The 12,441-nt window shown below is 32.4% G+C and overlaps 1 protein-coding gene across 3 annotated transcripts in view; it reads right to left on the bottom strand.

Annotated features, from left to right (window-relative positions):
• The window catches only part of Zfc3h1 (zinc finger C3H1-type containing), a 49,194-nt gene that overhangs the window by 35,168 nt on the left and 1,585 nt on the right, over nucleotides 1-12,441 (bottom strand). For all 3 annotated transcript variants that reach the window (XR_013440447.1, XM_005330415.5, XM_021729908.3), the window contains exons 2-3: nucleotides 7,978-8,394; nucleotides 2,421-2,485 (exon numbers count right to left, since the gene is read on the bottom strand). Coding sequence is in view for 2 of the 3 variants with exons in the window: in XM_005330415.5 (XP_005330472.1) it covers nucleotides 2,421-2,485; nucleotides 7,978-8,394 (482 nt within the window). In the remaining variant the exon portion in view is untranslated. The remainder of the gene's footprint in view (nucleotides 1-2,420; nucleotides 2,486-7,977; nucleotides 8,395-12,441) is intronic.

Raw genomic sequence — 12,441 nt, 5'->3', positions numbered from 1 at the left:
GGTTCAAGGTTCAAGCCTGCAAACTTTATATTTTTTTTATTTACTACACTGTTGAAGGAAAAAGAATCTGTAGAAATTTGCTTACATATGAATATTTCATGGTCTAAACCTATAAATGTTTATCTGAATATTTAAAATATTTTGAACACCCTAGGCTTCTTTAGGAAAACTAAAATAGGAAGCTACGTTAAAAGCAGATCTTAAGAAACTTTTCTCCTAAATAACTTCATATTTTTTTACTGTATGTTTTTTAATAGTAATTTTAACTGGTATATAAAAAATATACATATTAGTGGAGTACCATGCAATATTTTGATACATGTATACATTATGTAATGTTTAAATCAGGGTTAACCATCACTTCAAATATTTATCATTTCTTTATGGGAAGTCTTTCAAAATCCATTCTTCAAGCTTTTTGAAATACATAGTACCTAACTGTTCTCTATAGTCACCCTACTAGGAGATGTGTACATTTGAACTGCTTACTCCCTTATTACTATAATTTAGTATCTACCGATCAACCTTTCTCCAACCCTTCCTCTACTACATTTTTGAGATAATTTTTAAAAATTAATCCATTCTCCACATTTTAACTACAATAAACTAAAAATGCCAGGCTTCCCAAGCAGAGGTTCTTCATGGATTCGGGATGGGTTGGGTTAGGATGGTTCTTTGAAGTTACAGAGCAGAAGAAAGCAGTCAGCTGGGCACAGTATTGCATGCCTGTAATCCCAACAGCTGGGGAGACTGAGACAGAAGGATGGTGAGTTCAAAGCCAGCCTCAACAACGGCAAGGAACTAAGCAACTCAGTGAAACCCTGTCCCTAAAAATAAAATACAAAATAGGACTGGGGATGTGGAACTCAGTGTCCCTGAGTTCAATCCTCAGTACCAAAAAAAAAAAGAGAGGAATCAGTTGAACCAGAGTTTAACACTGCAAAAGTTTAAGGCCACTGTTATAATTTCTTCTTATTAGTAAATTGTAATAATGTTTTTCCAAAATCCAATTATTTCTATTCCTAAGCATAAAGAAAACAGTAGATCCTACCTAATTACCTAACTTAATATTTGCTACCATAAATCTCTAACTGAATTACTATCATATACTTTTGTACTTCCATTTAACCAAACCAGAATACAGTTATTTCCACTGCTGGGAAATACATGTAAATAATACATGTAATAATAATAATTATCATAATTGTTCTTAACTCACTTAAACATACCCAATTCTATTGCTTTGTACTCAAGTTCTATAGGTATACTGTCCAATATGGTAGTACTGAGCCAAATGTGATTCAAATTAACTAAAGCTGAATTTAGAAATTTGTACCTAAGCCACATCAATCACATTTCAGTTTCTTAATAACTACACATGACTCATAATTATCATATTGGAATGCAGCTATAGAACATTTCATTATAGAAAATTATATTGGAAAGTACTGATCTACAGTTTAATATTACTCCATTGAGACACTGATTACTCTGTGCAGCTGCTTCCTTTAGAATGAAAAAATAAAAAGAAATCACTGATTCTGTCACACAACTACAAGTTACGAAGAGTATTGAACTAGGTAGGATTCAGAAAACCTAATTCAATTCTTGCTTGCACACCTAATTTCTATGTAACTTTAAACAAGTCATTTTATCTACCAAAATGAATTTTACTTCATTTATAAAACATACACGTCAACTTTCTTTGCATAATTATTCTAAGGATATGAAAAACGTTTGAGTATGTATCTATGTGTATATGCATATGCACACCCATGTACATGTGTCTGTTATTCCTAAATTCAGGACCATCTTTCCTAAAGTTCCTAGGCTGATTCATTTCAATTTACTCATGACAACAAACTGAAGTCTCAATAGAAGAAATTACATATATTTCAGATCTCTAATGAATTCAACAAAAAGCCTTGAGTTATTATGTCTATTACTATTTTAAACATAGTGTTTAATGCTTCTGCACTTTATTGTGTTGTGGCTTCACAACAACACAGGCGACACATGACATTAAACTCCTTTTGTAGAAAACAGGCAAGCAAAGTTTAAAAAGTGCTTACACAGCTGACAGATCATTCAGCTAGTAAGAGGGAGTAGCTGGAATCCAATACCATGTCAAGATCTACCTAACTCCAAAGCTTCCCCATACAGGATAATCCACAAAGAAGAAAAAAAAAAAAAAAAAAGGAAAAGAATATCTCTCATCAAAATTAAAAGTTTCAAAACGAAACAAACAAACAAGAAAATCATCTACCAATGTGTATAACACTTCGATGTAACATAATTTGCAGAACCTAATGGAGACTCTTAAGATATCTCTACACACTTTATCTTAAAACTATGTCCAAATAGTTACAGAAATGATTTCAAAAGAAGAGAGATATCCAATCCCACAAGGCATATCTTACCTTTTCAGATAGAATATCTGAGGTACTAATTCTTCTTGTTAAATTTTGTTCTTTATCTTCTAATCCTTTAAAATAAAACAGCATCTTTTAAATATTCTAAAATATAACCATATTCAATCTAAAATAAAATAATAAAAATCTGAGCAAAAATATCTTTAAAAAATTTTTTTAAAAATCTTTATTTATTTTATGTGGTGCTGAAGATCAAATCCACTGCTTCACAAGTTAGGCATTATGATGAATAAATTAATCTAGTTCTCTACAGTTGAAACGAATTTGACATTTAGAGATTATACTGGATGTATACATCATAAAACTGATCTTTTATTTATCTAGACCAGCACCAGCAGAAACAGTTTAAGTATCAACAAAATTAAATCCATTCCCACATTTTCCCAGAATTTTGGCTTAGGGCCCAGTTTCTGAAGTATCAAACTTTACATATATATTATCTAATCTATAACAGCTTTTAAAAAATCACATCATATACAGTAGTATTGATATACATAATTTTTTATTAAAATGGTTGAAGTTTAAAACACAAAAATCTTTCAAGATGACAAACTCAAGTTGCAAAGCTAGAATTTAAACTAGTATAAACTCCAAACCTACTATTTTTTCCAAAATACCACACCTATCACTGTTCCAAACATCTTAATTTGATTGTTCAAATGGGCCTACTTGTAAAAAAATTTGAAGTTCATTCAATAAATTAAGAGATAACTAACCAAGTACACTAGATACAACAAATAGAAGGGTATCACCAAATCTTGAGATAGGTGAATTCCACAATAAGGCTTACTCTGCAAGTGTGAATGTCACAATATGATTGATATATTAAAAAATAATTTGAGCATAACACAAGTTTCATATTTACTTATATAGGATTTGTCTCAATAACATACTAAAAGTGACAGAAAACTGTACTTACATGATCTGAGATATTCAGAAATACAGAAAGGACACATTAGCCTCTACCAGGTACCTCAGTTCATTTATGTGTGTTATGAGCACCCCTATCCACATCTGGTGTCACAACTTACTGAGTTCAAGTACCACTTCTTATCCCACTTCACAGTAACAATGCATAAGGGCAAATCTTCCATTTCTACACACATACTTATGTTTCAAGCACTTTTAATTCATTTTATGTGTAAAGCTATGCTATTATTTTCCTTGATTATTATCTTTTTTCATATGCCACTAACAAAAGTTTTTGAGAAAATTCCCCTAGCCCCATTTTCCCCCATAAACCCTGTGGTTTCTGTTGTATAAATTTGCAGTATGGTGATTTTTAGGAATATATATGCCCCATTATAACAAAATTGACCACACTTCATTCAAAAAATACTAAAATAGAAATAACTATTGGAGAAAAATGGGGCAAAATAAAGAGACACAAAAAACATTCCAATAATAAGTATAGAAAGCAGTAGGTTTTTCTCCTACATGAGAAATTTACTAGTTTATTAAGATCTCACTTGACTATAGAAAGTGGCACCTCCCTCTGATACAAAACCAAACCACGTCCCTGTTAGGAATATTACGAGCAAAATGACACCTTAAAAACAAGTATAAGGCTGGGGTTGTGGCTCAGTGGTACAGTGCTCACCTCGCACGTGCCAGACCCTGGGTTCAATCTTCAGCACCACATAAAAATAAATAAGTAAAATAAAGGTATTGTGTCTAGCTACAACTAAAAAATAAATATTTAAAAAAAACAAGTACAAACCATAAATTTCAGACATAAAATTTTACACTAAAATTATAAACACAGGTTATTGTTTAAATCGACCAACAAGGTAGTAACAGGGTAGTCAGGCATTGTCCTGTCACGATCATGGCTCTAAACAATAAAATTATTTCAGCTTTTACTCAAAACCTCCAAAATGCAAATTGGTCTTGTATGGTCACACAGTATTTAAAAAATTATTAACTAGGATTCTTAAATAAGTTGTTAGTAAGAGTCATAAGCATACACATGACAGTTAAAATCATAACAATAAAAATATACCAGGAAAATGGACCACCAAGGACATGAAAAATAGTAAATTACACAGAAAAATAATTTTTTTTTTGTACCAGGGATTGAACCCAGAGGCATTTAACCACTGAACTATATCCCCAGCTGTTTTTTTATATTTATTTTTTAGTTGTAGTTGAACACAATACATTTATTTCATTTATTTATTTTTATATGATGCTGAGGATCTAACCCAGGGTCTCGCACATGCAGGACCGAACACTCTACCACTGAGCCACAATCCCAGCCACCTTCCCAGATGGTTTTTTTATATTTAATTTTGAGAAAAAGCAATTCTTTAAAAAAAAAAGAAAAAGAAAAAAAATCAGTTATAAAAAATATCCAAATGTGTATAGAATTTCAGAAACCCCAAAATTTCAAGAAAAACACCAGTGAATATAGTCAACCTTACTCTCTATAGAATATTCTTGACTATAACTAGAATTATCTTTTGAAAACAAAACAGATTATGTTCATCCGTGTCTCAAGACCCTGTAACAGCTCCCTATTTCGTTCAGAATAAAAAAAAAATCAAAGTTGTTACAGAGCTCTATATGACGTGCCCGACTTGCCATCCCCAATTTCTTCTCTCTCACTATTCATACCCTCATTCTTCTTTAATAGCATAGCCCTCTTTACTCTAACCCAAATATACCAGATATTGATTTCTGCATTAGGATCATTACTCCAGTTCAGTGAGTCTCAACCTTTAGTATATACCAAAAATCAACAGGAGGGTGGGATAAATATAAATAAATATTGAGCCCCACTCTCAAAGCTCACAATTCAGGGGACGTGGGGTAAGACCTGAGAATCTGTATTTTTGCCAAGTTGACAGAAACACTGGTCATTAGGGACCACACTTAGGAAAATGAGTGTTAGTGGGGCACAGTGACACACACCTGTAATCCCAGCAGTTCGGGAGGCTAAAGCAGAAGAATCACAAGTTCAAGACCAACCTCAACAACTTAGCAAAATAAAAAGGGCTAGGGATGGGAAAATGCCCATGAGTTCAATTCCCAGTAACAACAACAAAAAAAGTCTAATAGCTAACTTTTCAAAATCAATAGAAGCCAGAAATAACTTCAGTATGGTGAGATTATTTAGAATTTGGTTAACTTTAAATTAACCAATTTAGAATTCTAAACTCAAGGAAATTACCTTTAATAAAAGACAGTAGACATAGTTTATCACTTAAGAGTCACACATTTAAAAAATTAAAGAATGTATTTTAGCATAAGTGATTCTAGATATATATGAAAGAATAAACTAAGAAAGTACTAAATAAAAGGAGAAAGATATAAAAACACTTTTTTTTGGGGGGGGGGGATGTTGGGGATCAAACCAGGACTCTGCACATGCTGGGCAAGTACTCTACAACTGAGCTACATCCTCAAACACCAACCAGTTCTTTTATTTCAGAGAGAGGGTACAGATCTTGATTGATTTTAGACATGTGAATTTTAAAAATTCATGTTATACTGGGAGTATAGTTCAGTGGTACAGCCCTTCCCTAGTATGGAGGTTCTGGGTTCCATCCCTAGGACTCAGGAGGGGAAAAAAATTAAAATTCACATCACAACTTCTAGAAGAACCAATGAAACCAGAAATGTAATAGTTAACTTCCAAACTAGCAAAAGAAAGAAAATTATATGGGGGGAAAAGAGGCAGGAAAAAAATTCAAATAGCAATAATCATAAAAAATGTTAATGAACTACATGTTATACCTAAAAAAAAAAAAAGACTGCCAAGCTAAATTACAAATTAAATTCATCTCTATACAATGTACAAGTGACATGAGATACCAAGAAAGACTGAAAGGCTAAAAAACAATATGCATCATATATACTTATCAAGAGAAAAACAGTATAATTATTAATGGAAAATAGAATAGACTTTTAGAAAAAAATTACTAGAAATAAAGTCACTACATAATATTAATTCTACAACCTCAAAGTATTTAAGGCAAAAATTGATAAATAATCCAGCTTCAAGGGTTGGGAATATAGCTAAAATACAAATTTTAAGGACTAAAAAGATTTTAGTAAGAAAGAGGCCAAAATTAATGAATTATAAACCTATCGACTTATTTTCAGGGAAATTAATAAGAAAAAAGGAAGGAGATAAAACAGATACTTTTTATAGGTATTAAAGAGGTTAAAAATCCTTAAGATTAACATCATTATTTTTACAATTTACAAGAAATAAAGACATTACTAAAATATATATATATGCACATATATATTTTACATAGTAAACTGCCTTAACAACAATAAAAAATATGAACAGTCAGTAACTTAAGAGAGTCCCATAAGGTTGGAGGCATAGCTCAATGTTAGAGCACTTGACTAGCAAGTGAAGGCCTAAACTACATTCCTAGCATTACAAAAAAAAAAAAAGAAGAAGAAGAAAAAGAGTCTTAGGAAAAAAACTCCATTTAAGTTCCAAAAGCTTTTACCAGCAAGATCTAACAAATATCTTAAGCTCAAGATCAGCCTCTGCAACCTAAAAAAGCCTGTGTTTCAAACTAAAAATAACAACAGCTGGGGGATATAACTCAGTGGTAGAACCCTTACCTAACACATGCAAGGCTCTGGGTTCAAAACTCAGTTCCTCAAGGGAAAAACAAAAAGTAATACATATTTGTAATATTCTAAAAAAGGCAAAAATACAGGGACAGATTAGTGATTACCAGGCCAGCTAAAGGTAGAGGGAGGCATTAACTACAAAAGGGCATTTGTTAGGGGTTAATGGAACTCCTTTGTGTCTTTAATTGCAGTGGCTGGTGATGGTTACTGACACCCAAACTGTCTGCATTTGTCAAAATATGAAGATCTATACACTAAAAAGAGCATATTTTAATGCATATGACTTATCATGGACTCTTTAGTCCAGGCATACAAGGGTCATTTAACACTAAAAATCAATTAAAGGAGATAAATGCTCATCTCAATGAAAAGGGGGGAAAAAAGATGTGATAAACTTCAATACCCATTCATGCTAAAAAAATAAAATTTCAAAACTGGGAATGAAGGGGAACATCCTTTATCCAATAAAGCTTAAAACTTACAAACCTACAAAAACCTTAAAACACATGCTTAATGGTAAATGTTAGAAGTATTCCCTTTAATTTAACAAACAAAGGTGCCCACTGCTATCACCTATGTTCAAAACTATATTATAACTTTTGGGGCTGGGGATGTGGCTCAAGCAGTAGCACGCTCGCCTGGCATGCGTGCAGCCCGGGTTCAATCCTCAGCACCACATACAAAGATGTTGTGTCCGTCGAAAACTAAAAAATAAATATTAAAATTCTCTCCTCTCTCTCTCTCTCTCTCTAAAAAATAAATAAATAAATAAATAACTTTTGGTCAGCATAGCAAGAAATAAGACAAATTACTAAATAATATGAACATCTACAAAAAAGTATAGAAAAATTAATTAGAATCATTTCAATGAAGTGCATTTTCACAACATTATTACTCCTTTAGAGAAAGAAGTCTTATCACTAATTGAAATATTTAATTCCATTACCTTGACTAGATTCAGTAGTATCAGATTTCAGGGAAAGCTGTTTTGCTCCATCTTTAACTTTTTTTAACCGATTCTTATCTCCTGGTAAAGTCAATTTTTGCCTGAGTGGTTTTAATTCAAATGCCTGAAAAGTTTTGACCTGTGTTTTCTCCTCAGGAGCTACTTCTTTACTTGAGTCTTTTGTAATACTGACAGTATCAGTGCTTGTTTGGTCCTCTAAGTTCAATGTTTTGGGATCTTCCTGTACATTCTCTTCTTTGTTACTCAAGGCTAGTTTTTCATCCTTATTGATGCATTCCAGTTCCAACTGTATTTGCTTATACTTTAAAAGTAAATCTTCAAAAGTTTCTTCCCCACAGTTTTCACTCTTCGATGAATAATTTTGTTTTCTTGATGGAGATCTTCCAAAACTTTTGGCTGAACAGCATATTAAGGAAACCACTTAAGTTACAAACGAATTTTCTCCATTATTATTTTTTAAAAGAAACTAATATTTTTAAATTACTACATTCCATTTAATATACACACTTTCATCATGCCTACTTTCATCATGCACCCATATTTCAATTTAACAAGTCTTCATATAAATAGTCCACTTACAAAGCCATTAGTGTCAGTAATTACCAATAATACCCACAGCTAGTCCACCTAGTTAGGTTACAGCATCCTCCTTCTGTAGGTCCCAGGAGAGCCCATAACAAGCGGGATGTTAAAGATACTTTTCTGAAGGAAGAGGGAAGAAAATGGTTTGTCACAGATGTAGATAATTTACACTTCAGATAATCAGGAAGAATTGTTTCTTTAGTTTCTTCTCACATTTCAAATTTTTTAAAAAGTAAGAAAATGAACACTGGCAATTAGTAGTTAGACCAATTTATGAATGAAAGACATCTTTTTCTTTGGTACCAGGGATTAAACCCAGAGATGCTTAACCACTGAGCCACATCCCCAAAACTTTTTTTTTTTTTTTTTTTAATTTTGAGCCACAGTCTCACTAAATTGCTCAGGACCTCACTAAGTTGCTGAGGCTGCCTTTGAACTTACAATCCTCCTGCCTCAGCCTCCTGAGCTGATAAATTTATAGGCATGCACATTTTCTTAAAAACCTAATACATAACAAGCTCAGAGCTCATCAAGATACTAACATTCATCATATTCACAATTTGAATAATTGTAAGTTGCAAATAAAAAATAAGGAAAATCCCTAAATAGCACTCAAAATGTATTTTCTAATTTCAAATAATTCATACAGAATTTTTACACCTTTTTCCAGCCTGGAAATTACCAAGGAAAAAGACGAACACTTTTTGTGGTTTTAATATAATAAATCATTTTCAGATCATTTTGTAAGGGTTAGGATATAACATTATACCTCCTAAATACAGTAACAGGACAAGCAGCCAGCAAAGATTTTTAAACTCCTCTGATGACCAATCCAAGAATGAGAACCAACATCAAATATTAGAAAATAAATAAGCTTTACAATTGAAAATCTTCAGCAAAACTACTGTAACAAATCTTTTGTTCTCTGATCTCTTCAGTACCAAATTTCTTAAAAGAATACAAGTTTTTCAAGGGCTCTCTTACCTATGCTCCAACCAAACAGAATCTGGCTTGTCTCAATAATTCAAAAGAAGCTGTTCTGGCTGTGCTTATCCACCAGTATTTTCAAGTCTTACTTTACCTGACCTCTCTGTAACATCTGACACTATAAACCATTGCTCTCTTGGCTTACATAACTTCCACTTGTCCTTCTGTTTTCTCTTACCTTTTTAAAGCTTCACGATTTCTTTCTCTCCAACTAATAATGTGCTCTCCAGTGAACTCTAGTAAGATTCTCTTTTCATTAGGAACATTCTAATGTACTTCTGTAGTTTTAGCTGCCACAAGTGAGGAGTTCAGCCTCTTAAGACTTTTGGGTTCTCTAGCACCCACAAACGATGATCCATACTGCTGCCATGGTACGGATACAAATACAAATCTAATAAGATCTCTCCCCTTGCTTAAATCTCATTTAAGAGTCCAAAATCCTTAGCATGAATACAATGCTTTTATGATCTGACCTGTGCTTACCTTTCCAGTCTTATCTTCTTCCTGCTTATCACATTTATGCAGCTTTATATCTAGGTTTCTGTTCAACTTGACCCCAATTCAAGTCACCACCCTTTCAGAGCCAAAACTATTTATCCTTCCCTTCCCATTCCTATGTACTCTTTGTACATAAACACTGCAATTATCTACATTTATAGCTGGCTTTTCAATGGGGCCATCTAAAGGCACAAATGAGTAATAAAAATAAAATTAAAGACCTTGGAAACAATTGCAAAGGGGAAAGATTCGCCCTAACAAAAGAATATATAAAATAACTAAAGAATAGAAAAATGAGGAAACAGAATTGAGTTATGACTGTAACTAACCTCCTTCAAGACTAATATCCTATCTCTGTCTATACAATATATAACTAGGAATCAAACCAACACTTACTAGATCTAATTTTAAGCTTCTTAAATCTAATTTCTAACAGAACTTTTAAAAAAGAAATGCTTTCAAAAAACAGGTATTAAAATCTGTCTTTAAAAAAAAAAGGACCGCTATTCAACCTATTCTGCTAAAGCTGAAAATTCAAAGACTTTTTACTGATGAGACACACTAGCCTAATTATGTTAGCTCTCATCCAATTTGAAAGTTTAAAACAGTAGTCAACCAAGGGAGACTTAGGCTAAGACTGACAAAGTGTCTTATCATTATAAAAAATAAAAATGAATAAGTGAAGAGTTGCAATAGGTTCTGGTTTATTCTGTTTCTTTAAAATTGAAACTAGCATATCTTCATAATTACAAAAAAAGAAACTATCACCGCCCCCCAAAAAAATCTATATTCAGACTACCTCATTTGTAGATTACTAAAGTGAGCCATAGAATTACCTTCATTCTTTCTTTACACAATATTTGTAAAATAAAAAGTATTTTTACAATTACACAGTGGAAATATGAATTAAACTGAGAACAACACTGATATTAAAAGAATTTAAAGGTTTGTATTACAAATTTTGTTTGCTCACATTCCTTGTCAAAATCTTATAAAAGCCACCACCTCTAGGATGGATTAATAATGACATTTCATTAGAAAAACAATGAGCAGAATATCAAAACAAGTGTCCTTTTCTTAAAGTACAGCATCTGTGAAAGGAAAAACAGCAAGATAGCTCGTTTCTGACAAGTTATTACAGAAATCAGTCACACAGGAAGACTGGATGCTTTCCTATATTTTTGTTGCAATTCCATATGCCTATTTATTACTAAAAGCATGTAAACAGAAAAATTAGCAAAGGTAAATGGCAGAGGCCCAAACTGGTACCAAATGAGTAGAAAGACAAAGATGATGGGTGTGGTGGCACATGCCTATAATCCCAGCGACTTGGGAGGCTAAGGCAGGAGGGTTGCAAGTTTGAGGCCAGCCTAAGCAACTTGGCAGGATCCTAAACAAAGATAGGAGGTGGGTGAACACTCTGTTCTCCCCCATTTTCTTATACAAAATAGATTTTTAAAAAGCTTTGAGTGCCCATAATACTTTTAATATAACTCAACTTGAACTTTTTTAGAAAGCTACATTTACTTTCATTTGTCTCTCCAACAAAAATACAGTTTCATCTCTATCCTTAAATAGCCCTTTAGGTTTTTTTTGTTGTTGTTTTGTTGTTTTGTTTTATTTGGATTCAGAATAAACAAATCTAGAGGAGAAAAAAATCTTGGGCACAGGTTTTCTAAGCTCAGTGGTAGAGCACTTTCCTAGCATTTTGTGAGGCACTGGGTTCCATTCTCAGCACCATTAACTAATTAGTTAATTAATTAATTAAAGGTTCCTCAACAATTTAAAAAAAAGTTAAATACCTACATGATTTTTCTCTGAAACAATTTTAAAATACCCCTAACCCAATGTTTAGGTGCAGAAACAACTTTTTCAGGGCACCAACACCACAACCTGTTTTTGTTTTTTTTTTTAACCTAAACCTGTCTTTCCCCTTTCATCATGACACCTGGGAAAAACCATTCTGACCCTAAGTATTCTATAAAAATGATTTTAAAGGTTTTCCAATTAAATGTTGTTATATATAAACTTCATAATGAAGACTAGGCTGGAGTTGTGACTCATCAGTGGAGCGCTTGTGCGAGGCCCTGGGTTCGATACTTAGTACCATATAAAAATAAATAAATAAAATAAAGGTATTGTGTCCAACTAAAATAAATATTAAAAAGTTATTAAATATAAACTTTGAATAAATGAAAATATTAAAATCATTGCACCATAAGAATTACAATTAGTCATGAAAATCCTTAGTAAATTATTTTACAGTTATCAGAGTCAAGACACAGTTCTATAAACCAAGAAAACTTGAGATGATTAATTTCTTAGTATTTCTAACTCTGCAATGTTAAAAATCACTGAAAATAAATTCAGAGGAAA

This window comes from Ictidomys tridecemlineatus, chromosome 6 (assembly GCF_052094955.1).
Source record: "Ictidomys tridecemlineatus isolate mIctTri1 chromosome 6, mIctTri1.hap1, whole genome shotgun sequence".
In the NCBI taxonomy this organism is placed as follows: Eukaryota; Metazoa; Chordata; class Mammalia; order Rodentia; family Sciuridae; genus Ictidomys; species Ictidomys tridecemlineatus.
The sequence above is the reverse complement of the archived record's forward strand: the minus strand, read 5'-3'. Positions and strand labels throughout refer to the sequence as shown.